Source organism: Vigna unguiculata, chromosome 3 (genome assembly GCF_004118075.2).
Source record: "Vigna unguiculata cultivar IT97K-499-35 chromosome 3, ASM411807v1, whole genome shotgun sequence".
NCBI classification, from domain to species: domain Eukaryota; kingdom Viridiplantae; phylum Streptophyta; class Magnoliopsida; order Fabales; family Fabaceae; genus Vigna; species Vigna unguiculata.
This window is the reverse complement of record NC_040281.1, coordinates 8518890-8534706: the sequence shown is the minus strand read 5'-3', so window position 1 is coordinate 8534706 and position 15817 is coordinate 8518890. Positions and strand designations below refer to the sequence as shown.

Sequence of the window (15817 nt, the reverse complement as noted above, 5' to 3'; positions counted from 1 at the left end):
ATGCATAACAACATGGAAAGTTTAACTCTATACAATATAAATAATCTAAATTGCACATTGAAATCAAAGTTAAACATTTCTCGTTGGATTTAGTGCATTTCTCTTCTCTTCCACCACTACATCCACTTGTGATTCAAAGGGTGTTTTCAAATCATTTACAATGGTGGTGACAGGTTAATAAGATATGCTTTATTAAAACAAAAAGTTAAATACAATTTTTTTATTTTATTTTATGTAAAAATATCTTGAAATCCAATACAGATTAAAATATTGGATGTCCTTTAAATAATGAAAAACAAGGAAATTAAGAAATCAAATTTTCATGTGTATTTCTTCCTGCAAGAAATCAAATAGGACTGTAGTTATTAAAATAAAAGAAAATAAATTGTATGTGAATAAGTTACTAGATAATTATAATAATTTGTCTAACTGTATTTCAGTGTTCGTACCATACTAAGATAAAAAATATTTATTGTTTTTAAAACAATTTTATAACTACAAACAACAACTGATTTATAAATCCAATATTTCTAGTAAATTTCTATTTCACACGTTTTAATAAGCCAAAAAAAAGTAGAAAGGAAACCAAAAATAATTGCTATAGTTGTAGGAAAATGATAGTTTGAACTACCTATTTAGATAAAAAAAATATTTTATTACTTTATTTTGGTTAAAAAAAAAAATCTATTTAATTTTATTTATGGAAACTTTGTTAAATTTGTCAAAACAAAATTTTTCAAAAAATAATTTTCCATAGTTTTAAGACTTATTTGTCTTAGATTTCAACCACCCAAATAATCCTGTGTGCAAACGTTTCAAGAGGCAAGAGCTTTTAGTAAATTGAAAAAATGGAAAAAAAGAAAATCCTACCTGGTATCACTGAACAGACATTTGGTCTGAGAATACTTTTAAAATGCTAAGTCATTTTTGTAATGTACCTTTTTGGGTGATAAAGATAGAGAAGTATATTGGATTATTTTATTATTTTAAAAGTAATATAGTATAAGGTTAGATTTTTATTTTATTATTTTAAACAGCCCATTAGTTGAAAATAATCTTGAATTCAAGTTCAGGATTCATTTCAACAGAAAATTATGTAAAAGGAAGAATGGGAGCAATCATCATATCATTATTCATCCCATATTAATATCTTTATAACACAGAAGACAATTGTAACAGAAAGGAGTAGCATAAGGGAATAGTTAAACTCATTCACCAAATAGCACCTCAACACATTCTAACAATATCTATCAGCCGAGTGAATGTACTCATCCAAATTCTGAAGCAGCTAGATTTTTGGTAAGAAAATATAAAGAAATTTTCACCGGAGAGCAATCCATAATCATAGTATAGCTTCATGTAAAGAATCATCTCTCTAGGTATTCTGTAGTAGCCTGCTATAACTCTTCCAAACTAATTGGAGATAGATCTTTCAATAGACGAGACGAAATTAAAGACCAAAAATTATAAGGGCCGGCCTTAGTCTGTTTCTTCAGTATCTTGTTCCTTGCTTTCTACTATTAACCATTGCTTTATTCGTCATTGTCAATATATAAATTCAGGCCTTGATTAATGTAGAGCAATCCATCTGCCATAAAATCCTCCTCTTTACGTAACAACACTTGATGTTGCTACAGAACTGCATTGATCATGTATCTGTACAGACTTTTGCATTGCCGAGGTAAAAAATTTGTCTACTAACTACCTTCACCTGAATCGCTTGACTTCCTTCTACATTTTTAACACTCCTCAATGATGAATTGAACAACCTGTAAAATGAACAGGTGAGCAATTTATCTAAACTTTCAATATCCTTTTATAATGGATTAGTCTAGGCAGGCACAAAACAACTCTACACACGCCTCTAGTTTTCCAAAAATAAGAAAAGGTCACTATGTTATCCTTCCAGCACCGATTCGTCAGTATTCACCCGCATATTGCACTAGCCTCTGTCACCAAAAATTTCTACAAGAGCAGGCCCCATTAAAGAAGTGGTGGAATCTCGTGTTATCCCTCACAACAATTTTTCTTCCAGTAAGTCTTGATGCTCCACACATTACAATATGACAATCCTTACATATCCTAAGGTTCTTCATAATTTTTATGGTGGAACCGGCATCAGTACTCAGCAATCCAAATGCCAACGCTAGTTTTTCGCTGTGAGACATTAGTAGCAGCCTTTTTTCATAATCATTAACATCATAGAGCACCGAACTTAGGTTCGGCTGATATCCAATACCCTTGAGTCGTTCCAAAAGTTCATCTAATTCCTTCTTTATCTCATTAATTTGTGGATGTTTCACGTCACCAGCAGCGAACTTGTGAATCATTCCATTTTTTCCTTCAACCCAGCTACACCCTGGATCTTTTTTCAAATTTTTCTCTCTAATCCATTTCCTGACCCTAGACACATCATCCCATCTTCCAACTGATGCATAGGTATTAGAAAGCAACAAATAATTCCCCATGTTATCAGGTTCAAGCTCAAATAAATGCTTGGAAGCAATTTCCGCAACTTCAGGATTCCCATGGACGTATGATGCTCCAAGAAGTGCCCCCCACACAGCTCCATCAGGCTTCATAGGCATTCTCTCAACAAGCCGTATTACCTTTTCCAAGTATCCAGCTCGACCAAGAAGATCCGCCATGCAAGCATAAAGCTGTGGGGTTGGAGCAACACCATAATACTTTTCCATAGTAGCAAAGATCTGCTGCCCTAGGTCTACCAAGCTAGCATGACTGCACGCAGTAAGCACCCCTACAAAAGTAACATGGTTTGGTTTCACATCAGTCTCCAACATGTCATAAAACAACTTCATCGCTGCATGAACTTGGCCATGTATAGCAAACCCCACAATCATAGAACTGTAAGAAAAGACATTTCTCTCTCTCATTCCTTTGAAGATATTATATGCCTCCTCCACATTACCACATTTTGAGTACATGTCTATCAAGGCTGACCCCACAAGGACACTACTTCCATCCCCAAATCCAGAACTCTCAGCAATGTCCCTTATCCACTTAGCATAAACAGACGCACCCAATTGAGCACAAGCAGATATAACACCAACCAAGGTAACTTCATCAATCTCGACACCCTCATCTACCAACCGCCGGAAAATCTCCACCGCATTCTCCGGCATGCCATTCTGCGCATACCCGGTAACCATCGCAGTCCAAACAACCATATCCTTCACAGGCAACCCATCAAACAAGTCCTGTGCCGCCTTCATATCCCCCCTCCTCGCGTAAGCAACAATCAGCCCGGTCCAAGAAACGACATCCCGTTCAGGCATTTCATCGAACACCTTGCGCGCGCAACGCGTAAACCCACATTTCACATACATATCAATCATGGCGTTGTTGACGTACATATCAGAATGGAAGCCACCAACCAAGAGTGTCTGGGCGTGGAGCTGCGCCCCCAAAGTGATATCTTGAGCGGCGCCGGAAGCGGCAAAGAGAGCGACGAAGGTAAAGGAGACGGGAGTGATGCGTCGTTTGCGCATGGAGCAGAAGAGGCGAAGGGCTTGGGAGAGGGGTCCTCGGATGGCGTAGGCGCGAATGAGAGCGGTCCAGAGAAAGGGGTTTGGGGTGTGGACCTGTGCGAAGATAAGGCGAGGGTAGGAGTGGAGCGGCACATGGGTGAGCGAGGTGACGAGGCGTAAGAGCTTGGTGATTACGTAGGAACATTGGTGGAGGTTGTTGCGGTAGATATGGGCGTGAACTTGTTTCGCATGATTCAGGGTGCTGCATTTCTCCACAATTCTCACCACTTCTGACTCCAAAACCCTTTGCACTGCCATTGGAGACTAAACTTCTTTACTTCCATCACCCAACAACTCAGTCACCAAATTTTTTGAGACTTAATTATAAATAGGACATTGGTACCTTTACATCAATTATTTTTTCTTATAAATAATTAGATTTAACAAAATTATTTAATAAAACTTGTTGAATATATTTAAATTTATTATAAACTTACTTATTTTATAATATAATTTTTTTTGAACTATACCTTTTGTTTTGAGATTGTTATGTATTTTACAGTTTTTTTGTTTTGTTTAGGACATCTATGTATAAATATATTTCTATAATAATGTTTTCTTTAACAGATTGTTTTGCGATGTAATTATGAAGTATGATATTGTCTTTATTAATGTATTTGGAGAATATTTCGGGTGTTATATTTGTATACCAAATTGGATGACTTTTTTCGATGTTCAATGTTTTCTTTTATTCAGAAGTCAAATTTTTCATAGATTTCATAACATTATACAAGAAAAGGATATATAGCCTTATCATTAAATAACAAAATCCTACACCTTTGAACACATTTACTACATACCATGTTAATAACAAGTTCCAACTCATTTTCATTATCAAATAATATCTATGAACGATTTCACCCATATTTTAAATCTTAAAAGATTTTTTTAGATTATATATCTTTATATTTTTCTTACAATAGTATTCATTTCGTCACCGCTATTACGAATAGGTGTTACATCCAATTTCTTACATTTTTCGGTTTAAGTCAACTTGATTTGATTCTTTGAATGGGATTAACTGAACTGGATTATTTGACTTGAGCTACTTCAATCTTAGACCCGTGATGAGTTAATTATATCATTCTAATCAGATCAATTTGTTTTAATCTTTAACCCAAATCAATTTGAATTGACCATATTCTCTACTGTCTTAGCTCAATTTAAAAGCAAATTAATTTTGAAATTCCAAAATAAAAAAAGTTAAATATAAATTTAACTTTATTTAAATAACTTAAAGTATATAAATTTAAATTATCATGAATTCATTTCACAAATTCAATTTTTTTTGTCCACCTCTGTTTAATACTTTAACTTCGGCTTCCCAAACTCCACAACTAGAAAAACGACTCTTTAAGTTCCTACGAGGTCTCTGGATGGAAAGCTTATTCTCATGCCAAACAAATATTTGATACGAGAGTTTAAGTGATGATTAAATTGAAATTTGTGCTCAAAATATAATATTTTTATTTGAATAAAAAACATTTTATAATATATATTATATGTTGGTTTTGTTATTTTAATTTTTTTTAACATATATTGAGTCAATCAGTTTAATAAATCATTGAGCACTGACTTATTTACCTAGTACCAGTACATATCTACCCGCTAACTCACTCCATTGGTAGGTATAATAAACAGAGCACGCGGCAAATAAAGTTGGTGCCTCATCCCAATTTTAATTTTTCTCCCACAAACATCACCTCAAAAAAGAAAACCTTTCTCAGCGATAACGTCGATAATCCAAACCATTTTCTATTCGATAGTGGTCAAACATCTCAACGTTTTTTTTTTTTTTAATAATACTGAGTTGGAAGCGTTAGGTGGTGTGAAGATACTGCATGATCCACTTGAATCACCTCAAACTCAAAAACTCAACAACCCCTCTGCAACTTTTCATTCAAGTTCCAGATTTGATAGAGGAGGGAAGGAGATGGTGAAGAGTGTGAAGGAATTGCAAGTGGAAGACTTGCTCAATGCAGGGTTGACAGTAACAGAAGCCAATGAATTGTACCGTGTTTTGAGGGATATTCTGTCTCAATGTCCCTCCGACACCGACAACCACCGCTCACTCATATGGCGCCACCTTGTCACTCGAAAACTGCTCAAACCATCATTTCCACACTCCTTGCATCATCTTCTCTACCATTCTGTTTATCACTCTCAACACACTTCCCTTCCACTCTATTGGTTCCCTTCTCTGTAAGTCTTTCTCTGCTCATCACACTTATCACACTACAATCTCCACTCACTTCTCTTCTTCCTTTCAGGGACACCTCCAAACGCACCAACCTTGGCCGTTTCATGGAAACTCATGCCCCTCAACTTTTAGGACCTTCCTACAAAGACCCTATTTCCAGTTATCGCCTCTTTCACAACTTTTCCGTTCAACACCCTCAGGCAAGCAAAACCAAACACCTCTTTCTCTATTCAGATATAACATCTCTTCTTCTCTTTCTTTCTTTGTTAATTCTTATTGTGAATGCAGCTCTACTGGTCCCTTCTTCTGAAGGAACTTTCTGTCTCCTTTGTTGAACCTCCCAAGTCTATTTTAGATACTTCTGACCCTTCCAGACATGGAGGCACCTGGCTTCCCGGTTCTGTCCTCAACATTGCCGATTGCTGTCTGCAACCCAGTTCACATCCCTACAAACCAGATGACAGTATAGCCATCGTTTGGAGAGATGAAGGTTTTGATGATTCCGAGGTTAACCGTATCACGCTTAAACAACTCCGACAACAAGTAATGTAAGCTTTTCAACGCACACTCCTGTTTCTGAACCAAACTTGTGTTATTCAATACTTTGATTTTAGTTCAGTCTGTATTTTTCAGTTGCACCAGTACATTTAATTTTTGTACTTTTGATCTCTTAAATTTTGGTATTCTTTGTTTCCACTCTTTTTCTACTTCAGACTTTTCTGTCTTTGCTTCTTCTCCTTTTAGTATTTAAAATTAAAGTAATCATTTTTTTTTTCTTCATGTCTTGGCCATATTATTTCCAGGATGGTAGCTAAAGCAATAGATGGCACATTCTCAAAGGGAGATGCAATAGCAATTGACATGCAAATGACAGCAAATGCCGTAATCATCTATTTAGCCATTGTCCTAGCAGGATGCGCTGTAGTCTCAATTGCTGACAGTTTTGCACCAAAAGAGATTGCAACTCGCCTTCGTGTTTCCAAAGCAAAGGGTATCTTCACACAGGTGATGTTTCAATTATAAAGCTACTGTTGATTGAAATGAGGGTATTCAGTATTTGGAATTGTCTCTATTCTTTCTCACTTACCGATTTGTGCAAATTAGAATGTGTGAGGCAATGGTAACATTACCAAATCTTTATATGTTAGAGAATAAACGCTGTCCTTTCGAGTCCCCTTGGAAGCTTGACCTTCTATATTTATTTCCAAGTTGTGCAAATTCGTATGCGTGTACCAGTGCTAACATTAATGAATCTTTATGTTAGACAATAGACGCTGTCCTTTCGAGTCCCCTTGGAAGCTTAACCTTCTATATTGGGCATTTCTCCAAGGCTTCAAATTTTCAAACCAAATCTGTTAATGCCAACTGGATGTAAATACCATCTTTATAAAACTAACAACTAACATTTTGCTGATAAAAAAATCTTTAGAAACATGCATCTGTGTTTGTTAAAATCTTATATTGAATTTTTCGTTGAGTTATCGATATTTGACTAGTATTACATATTTTTTTATAAATGGAGACAGAAAAGAGCTGTTCTTGAATAATAAATTGCTGAAGTTTCCATACAGCAAACAAATTGAAGACTAATAATTTGTATATCTGGTTGAATTCCCATTATTTGTAACATATTAAGACTGTTTACTCAACTTTATTTTGTTCTCAGGATTTCATAGCCAGAGGTGGCAGGAAATTTCCTTTGTACAGGTAAAATACGTGTTGTCATTATATCCATAACTGCACTTTTATCAGTTTCAACTTCTAAATATAGAAATTATATTTTAAATAGTGAATGATTTCAAAGCTTAAATTCTTTAATAGTTGATAACACAGAACCTGTGGAGGTACAACCGTGAGATTCCAAGCAGAAGAAATTTTGTTCTTCACATGATGATAGGATAATTTCATGCTAACAAATTAGATGCTATTTCTACTAATCCATATTTCAGCAAGAATATGAATGACAGAAGATATGACTACAATGATTGCTAGATCACTCCAACTATTGGAGACTTGCATAATAGAACTCAGTAAACGGGCATCTCTATGTGTTTTCAGAACCCTGTTTTCTTTTTCTCATTTCTTCTTCACTTATTTTTTGGTATAGGTCATTGGCACGAGTAGTATCACAAATGAAAGTTTTCACCAATGAATTTATTCTTTAGTTATAAATTCAAAATTCAAATGAATCTAAGTTTTAATAATTCTTCTTCACATCTCGTATTCAGCATATGCTAACTCAAGATTCTATCACATAAATACTTTACTCCTTCCTCGCTTCATGAATGTGTACTATTACAGCTAATATCTTCCAAATCCTTCTTGAATTAGTTCAATATCTTGCAACATGTTCTCTGATAGTTGTCCTGGTGCTAGTTTAAATCACTAATTATATCTAAAAGACCTCTTTATTGGTAACAAAATTAGTTAGCACACTGGAGTGAAATGTGCCAAAGATAGAAGCCAAATCTCCCTTCATTTAGTTCGTATTAACATATAGAATATATTTTAACGACCAGCATTTTAAAAATAAATAACTTCCTCAGTATGTTAAAAAATGTTTAGAAATGAATGTACTACTGCTGCTCTTGGGGCAAAGTTTGCGCTGATTTTCTGACTTACACTGATTTTAATGATCCTTCTCATTTTACTTTACTGTCCTAACCTTGTAGGCAGTGTTCAAGTTTGTGTTGTAAATAACTGACAAATCACGAACAAAAGGTACTTCCTGAGGCGTGTAATTCACTGCCCTTAAGGACTTATTCGCAGTGTGTTGCGCAAGCTCCCAGGATACAACAGGAACTTCTCGGATCTTCCGAGGATCTCAGAACTAGCAAGTATTCTTGAAAGAGTATTTAACCTAGACAAAAGAAGAAAAAAGAAATATAAGAGAGAAGAGAGCTAGAAGAAAGAAGGAAAAGATTGAGAGATGGTGTGTTTTGGAGAGCACCAAAACCACCTATTTATAGGTGTGAAGGAGTGAATGGAATGGGCTTAAAATCCACATTGCTCACCTAACGTTCAAAAGCAGATTTGCAACGTACATGGGTAATATTAATCATAATCATTTGCAATAAATATGGAATCAAAACTGAAGAATCTTTGCACCACAAACAAAACTGCAGCAGCGGAAAAATAAATGTTGGAGGCAACGTTCAAAACTTTTGCAATAACTGGTAGTATTACAACAATCCCCCACATATTGCAAAAGATAAGGAAAAGTAAGAAAGAAAAAAAAAACTGGGTCTCATATAAGATGTAATGCGTCGAAGCTGGTATAGCAAGCTATATGAACCAGTCCTAGACAGATAAACTTAACACACAGTGTAGTTGGTATAACAAGCTATATGAACCAAAGACACTTGATGTGTGTTAGTGGTTTATCAATCACAATACACCCCCACAATCCTTGCTGTTAACGTTGTGTTGCGCTTACTAGGCCATGCGCGTGCCCGGTGTTCATGAGTGCTCTAGAGATCATGCCAAGATCTCATACAAGCGGTCCTACTTGACACTCATATAGGTGATTTCATCAAGTGTATGCTGCAAATCATACACTACCTATAAAGGATATGAAAATCATTAAAACTTTGTTTAAACTAAAATTCTTACACCACATAGAATTTTAATTTACAAAGTTTAACCTCTCAAAAATGCAGCTTTTAGCACTTTCATGCACACCATAGGAATGGACATAATTGATTTAAAAATCAATTTAGTGCTATCAGAACTAACAAGTGACTTGTTTTTACCCATATGAACCTTATTCATGGGATCTCCAATCACAAAGGTTGGGTTACCATCACTTGTTTGTTTGCAAGTGGCTTAAGTCCCATTCCCCTTGATGTTTCTAAAATCATATTTCTTCTCAGGGGTTTTGTCAGGGGATCTGCTAGATTCCGTTCTGACTTCACATAATCAATGGAAATAGTTCCACTCTTTAGCAACTGCTTAACCAGGTTATGTCTCAATTGTATATGTCTATTCTTTCCATTATAGTTTTTGTTTTTAGCTATAGTTATTGCTGATTGGCAATCGCAATGTATAGATACAAATGGGGTTGGTTTCATTCCTAAAGGAATGTTTGCTAAGAAGTTTTTCAACCACTCAGCCTCACTACCAGCCATCTCGAGAGCAACAAACTCAGATTCCATTGTTGATCTTGCAATAATTCTTTGTCTGGCTGATCTCCATGTAATCACACCACCCCCAAGTGTGAATACATAACCACTAGTGGACTTTGTCTCATCTGAATCAGAGATCCAGTTAGCATCACTGTACCCTTCTAGTACAGCGGGAAATCCACTATATTCAATGGCATAATCCATTGAACCTCTTAAGTATCCCATAAGCCTTCCAAGTGCATCCCAATGCTCTTGATTAGGACATTGATGTATCTACTCAGTCTACCTACTGCATAAGCAATATCAGGTCTTGAAAAGCTCATTAAGTGCAGTAAGCTCCCAATTATCTGGGCATACTGAGGTTGAGAAATAGATTCTCCTCTATTTTTCATTAATTTAGAGTTAGCATCATAAAGGGTACTCACAGGTTTAAAGTCATAATATCCAAACTTCCTAAGAAGTTTCTCAATGTATTGTTCCTGGGATAATAATATACTATCTCCCTTCCTTATGATTCTAACACCTAAAATCACATTGGCTTCACCCATGTCCTTCATTTCAAACTTAGATCCTATAAACAATTTAGTTCTAGAGACTATATCAATGCATGTATATTAATTAATCCTAGTCGTTGCAATTTCATAACATACGAGGAATTCACATGTCCTAATTTGATCACAATATCCCTTCCCCACAAAAACATTATTTTTTGTCATTACAATCTTGTCAGATTCGAATGACACTTTAACCCCCACTTTTCCCAGTAGTGCTACAAAGATTAGATTAACTCTGATAGAGGACACATGTAGCACATCACTCAAGGCCAGAGTCTTCCCAGATGTGAGTTTTAGAAGAACCTTTCCTTTTCCAATGACTGGAGTTTGTCCTGGAATCACCAAGATAAACATGTTCTTCTCCATCTCCTACATAGGAGGTAAAAGCACTCCTGTTTGCACAGATGTGCCTGGTAGCACCAGAGTCTACCACCCACTTGCTCACATTGGTAATCAGATTTATTTGAGAAACGACCGCAACTATAGTATCATCTTCCCCTTGGGCTATATTTGCCCAAGGAGCATTGTCGTTTCTTGCTCTGCGTCTGCACTGAGGTGCATGATGGCCTGGCTTCCCACATACGAAGCAATTACCCTTTTTCTTAAAGATGGGGTTAGATCCATTGGGACGGGAATTTCAAAAGTTATTTTTCCTTTTGTGATCAGGTTTGTTCTCGTACCTTTTTGAAGCAGGTTTGTCTTCTACCACATTTGCCTTTGCGGATAAAGCTTTGGCCCTTGCAGTAGTACTCTCCTTCCTGTTTGCGTCATTTGCTTGTGTCTATGTTTCAGCTGTTGTTTATAGTCAGTCCAGGATGACGGTAATTTCTCGATCAAAAGTTCTGAAGCTTCCTTATACGAGCAATACACATCGAACAAATCATTAGACAAGGCGCTAAGTAATGTTTCGGCATACCTTGTTTGCATAAGTCCAATCTTCAACTTGTTTGGCACTGGATTCGTCAGGTTTTGAAGTTGAGAGAGCCATAGCTACTCCATACATGTCTAGAAGAGTAGACACATGTTCTTGCCAGCGTCGGAAGTTCTGCCCAGAGAATACCTCAATTTTAGATACATCCGGAAATGGTTTCGCAAAGATAGTCGGAGTTCCGGAACTATTTTGATTCTCCATCAGCCATAAGTCCTTAAGATTGTTGTAAATAACTGACAAATCACGAACAAAAGGTACTTCCTGAGGCGTGTAATTCACTGCCCTTAAGGACTTATCCGCAGTGTGTTGCGCAAGCCCCCCAGGATACAACAGGAACTTCTCGGATCTTCCGAGGATCTCAGAACTAGCAAGTACAACAGACAAAAGAAGAAAAAAAGAAAAAAGAAATATGAGAGAGAAGAGAGCTAGAAGAAAGAAGGAAAAGATTGAGAGATAGTGTGTTTTGGAGAGCACCAAAACCACCTATTTATAGGTGTGAAGGAGTGAATGGAATGGGCTGAAAATCCACATTGCTCACCTAACGTTCAAAAGCAATTTGCAACGTACATGGGTAATATTAATCATAATCTTTTGCAATAAATATGGAATCAAAAGTGAAGAATCTTTGCACCACAAACAAAACTGCAGCAGCCGAAAAATAAATGTTGGAGGCAACGTTCAAAACTTTTGCAATAATTGGTAGTATTACAACAGTTTGAATGTCTGTTAAATAGATTTATGGAAGTTCTTTAAGCACATAAACACTGGAAACCTCATTCTAATATTTCCTCACGCAGTCGGGTCATTGAGGCAGCTGAATGTAAAGTTATTGTGCTACCTGTGGCGGGTGATGATGTAGGAGTTCAATTAAGAGAGCAAGACTTATCATGGAAAGGTTTTATCTCTTCTGCAAATCAGACTCAGAACTCCAGGTAATCCAAACTTCAATGTGTTCATTAAACAATATCAGAATCTAAGCAAATGATCATTCTTTTAACCAAAATTATTACTTCTAAAGGAGAGTGAGAAGAGAAAGAGAGTTTGAGAAGATGCATTTTTATTTTCATGTGGTTTATCTAACCTTAACATTTAACTCTTGGCAGGTCAGATTATTATTCTCCAAGCTATCAATCAGTTGATTCTGTCACTAATATACTATTCTCTTCTGGAACCACGGGTAAAGATCCTCCCTTAGAGTGTATCAGATAGAGACTACTACCGTTATAGTGATCTTGTTATATTTTGACTTTCATCAGGGGACCCAAAAGCTATTCCTTGGACTCAACTTGCACCAATACGAAGTGCTGCTGATGGATGGGCTGCCATTGATGTTCAAGCTGGAGATGTCTACTGCTGGCCTACAAACTTAGGATGGGTTATGGGACCAACAGTATTGTATCATTGTTTTCTACTTGGTGCAACTTTGGCTTTGTACCATGGCTCTCCTCAAGGCCGAAATTTTGGAAAATTTGTTCAGGTAACAAATGGATCTGAATGAGTGCTAGGTGAAATCTATACTACTTAAGTAAAAGGAAAGATTCTCACTGTTAGAATTTAGCTAAACCAAAAAAAGAGATGGATAAAATCAGAACATGCTTAGGTCAAATAATAGTACAGCAATGAAAGTGAAAGTGTCATCATAATTGCAACGGTAGATTCTGCATTGTTTTCTGCTTCAATAGAATGTGATACATTACATCAAAGAACAACCTTATTTATTGAACTACAATCGTCCAGGATGCAGGTGTAACCATTTTGGGAACCGTTCCAAGCTTAGTAAAAACTTGGAAGAATACAAAGTGTATGGAGGGCTTGGATTGGACAAAGATAAAGTAATATCTCTTGCTAGTGTAAATAATCAAGTTTTACTAAGAAAGATGAACTGAACTATGGTTGTATGCAGAACATTTTGTTCCACTGGAGAAACATCAAATGTTGATGATGATCTATGGCTTTCTTCAAAAGCTTATTACAGTCCAATTGTTGAATTGTGTGGAGGCACTGAGCTTGCGTCTAGCTATATTGCAGGAAGTCCCCTCCAACCTCAAGCTTTTGGAGCATTTAGCACAGCTTCAATGACAACTGGTTTTGTCATTTTTGACGAAAATGGAGTTCCATATGTAAGAAAATTTTCTGTCTTCAATTCTTTTGAAATTCCATATTCTTCTCAATTAGGCTGGTTGCATTTTCACTAGCACATGTCCAAACATAATAGCAAACCTATCTATGGCTTAGACAAATTATATTTTCGGTTTTCTTATATTTGATCTCTTTGACTAATATGACAGCCAGATGATGTTGCTTGTGTTGGGGAAGTGGGCTTATTTCCTCTCTCTCTGGGAGCATCTGACAGAATTCTTAATGCTGATCATGAGAAGGTTTACTTTAAGGGAATGCCCATTTATAAAGGAAAGGTAGAACTTCAATTAATATGCTTAGAATTATTTTCACGCATATACATCATCTATCTTCAAATATTAATTCTTTCATGTGTGGTTGCACATATGTTTATTACCTTGTTTCACAAGGACTTGTCTTCATTCACATTTAACAACTTACACCGAAAATCAAAACTAATTAAGATTGAAAATATAGAAAGCGTTAAATATGTTTTTGGTCATTTAACTTTCACTGAAAATTGGAACTAGTCCCAACTTTTGTCCAATTTAGTCCCTCAACTTTGGAAATACATGGAATCGGTCTTTTTAACCAAATTTTGTTAAATTTATTTAGTTTCAAACGCTTTTCATGGTAGCATTTGAGTTGTTTACACCACAAAAATGTGTCAAATGGTGTAAACAACTCAAATGATATCATGAAAAGCGTTTGAAACGTCAAATAAACTTAACAAAATTTGGTTAAAAAGACTAAATTCACGCATTTCTAAAGTCAAAGGACTAAATTGGACCAAAGTTGCAAAGAAGGACTAATTTTAATTTTCACTGAAATTTAAGGGATAAAAAATATATTTAACCCAAATAGAAATATCTTGCACTCTGAACTTCGGATGTTTTGTCAAATGCCAACAATACCCATGAAAGCTTTTGATTTCCAAAAATATTGTAGATCAGTAAACCCCCATTAAGTATTTTCAAATAACCCCTTTTATGTGAACTACATAATAATAGAATAAACTATATTTGTAATTTTAACTATCATGTTCTATTTTTATGGTATTGATGGAGATATATCGTTGTAAATTTATTCACAGGTTCTTAGGAGACATGGAGATATAATCAGGAGAACAGTTGATGGATATATTGTTGTACAAGGGAGGGCTGATGACACCATGAATCTTGGTGGAATAAAGGTACTTTTACATGGAGAAAGCTATCAAACGGAAAAAAAAAGAAAATTTTTCATTCCTTGAAGTGTGATATCTAATAAACTTTCCTTTTTCAAAAGGGTGCAGCAGAACAATAAAACGAAATACAAAGTGGTAAACCATAACTCTTGATAATGTACTGCAGTCCATCGAGCTCAATAATCCATTGCAGCAAATATAAAACATTCTGTAAAGAAAACAAAGTTTAACCATAGTTTACCTTGCATTATTCTTACACATATGGTGCAAGACTTCTGCCATGGTTTTGATGCACAAAATCTTCATTACTTAGTTAGAATGTGACACTCTCTGTCGGATTATAGATATATCAAATTCTTAAACTTGCATGATTTTTGCTATTTGCTATTGTTGGACTCACTGGTCTTTTAACTTGAAATTTATGCTTCTGACATGCAGACAAGTTCTGTAGAAATTGAGCGTGTCTGTGATGGGGCTGATGAATGCATTTTGGAGACAGCTGCAGTAGGTGTGGCAACTACAAATAGAGGACCAGAACAACTTGTTGTATTTGTTGTTTTAAAGAAAGGATACAATTCCACTGCAGAAACTCTAAAGATGAAATTCACTAAAGCTATTCAAAGCAACCTTAACCCTCTGTTTAAGGTATGACACTTTGTTAGTTACAAACAATTGTGAATTGATCGTGGTTTAGTAATCTGAAAACTGGCCTGAATTGAGGTCAAAAAGTTAACTGATTTAGCATACACAAACTTTTTCATTACATTACAGGTGACTCTCGTTAAAATTGTGCCAGAGTTTCCTCGAACATCTTCCAACAAGATCCTGAGGAGAGTGCTGAGGGATCAAATGAAGCATGAGCTATCAGTTCAGAGCAGACTTTAGTGAAACAATTTTCTCAGAAAACCAGAACAGACACCAACGTTCATGATAGACAGTTCTCGGAATTGGAAGCATGAAGAAATCACTTTAATATAGCGTAGACTAAGAAAATAAGTGCCAGTGATTGATGAAAATATAAAAGGTATATGAATATAGATATTTTATACAACCATTCAATAAGTAAATATGGTAGTAGAATTACAACCATTTAATGCTGTGTACACAATTCACCTTTATATGATAAAATAAAGTCTCTCATTAAGATGCATGACTT

The 15817-nt window shown here is 35.7% G+C and overlaps 2 protein-coding genes across 2 annotated transcripts; one reads left to right on the top strand and one right to left on the bottom strand.

Moving 5' to 3' along the window:
- Positions 1-1118: 1118 nt before the first annotated feature.
- Positions 1119-3875, bottom strand: LOC114176385 (pentatricopeptide repeat-containing protein At5g44230). The gene has a single exon (XM_028061424.1). The coding sequence runs from the start codon at positions 3804-3806 to the stop codon at positions 1953-1955; it is 1854 nt and encodes a 617-aa protein (XP_027917225.1). The 5' UTR covers positions 3807-3875; the 3' UTR covers positions 1119-1952.
- Positions 3876-5222: 1347 nt separating this feature from the next.
- On the top strand, positions 5223-15811 carry LOC114179364 (probable acyl-activating enzyme 18, peroxisomal). Its single transcript, XM_028065687.1, has 14 exons — positions 5223-5750; positions 5819-5948; positions 6037-6296; positions 6552-6753; positions 7415-7455; positions 12155-12289; positions 12461-12534; positions 12614-12834; positions 13095-13189; positions 13261-13477; positions 13646-13771; positions 14569-14667; positions 15100-15306; positions 15433-15811. The coding sequence occupies exons 1-14, from the start codon at positions 5482-5484 to the stop codon at positions 15544-15546; spliced, it is 2190 nt and encodes a 729-aa protein (XP_027921488.1). The 5' UTR covers positions 5223-5481; the 3' UTR covers positions 15547-15811.
- Positions 15812-15817: the final 6 nt, after the last annotated feature.

Coding starts and splice junctions, on each gene's coding strand:
- LOC114176385 (XM_028061424.1), bottom strand. CDS start 3,806: ATGGCAGTGCAAAGGGTTTTGGAGTCAGAAGTGGTGAGAATTGTGGAG.
- LOC114179364 (XM_028065687.1), top strand. CDS start 5,482: ATGGTGAAGAGTGTGAAGGAATTGCAAGTGGAAGACTTGCTCAATGCA. Junction 6,754..7,414: donor CAAAGGGTATCTTCACACAG/GTGATGTTTCAA, acceptor TTTTGTTCTCAG/GATTTCATAGCCAGAGGTGG. Junction 13,478..13,645: donor ACGAAAATGGAGTTCCATAT/GTAAGAAAATTT, acceptor CTAATATGACAG/CCAGATGATGTTGCTTGTGT.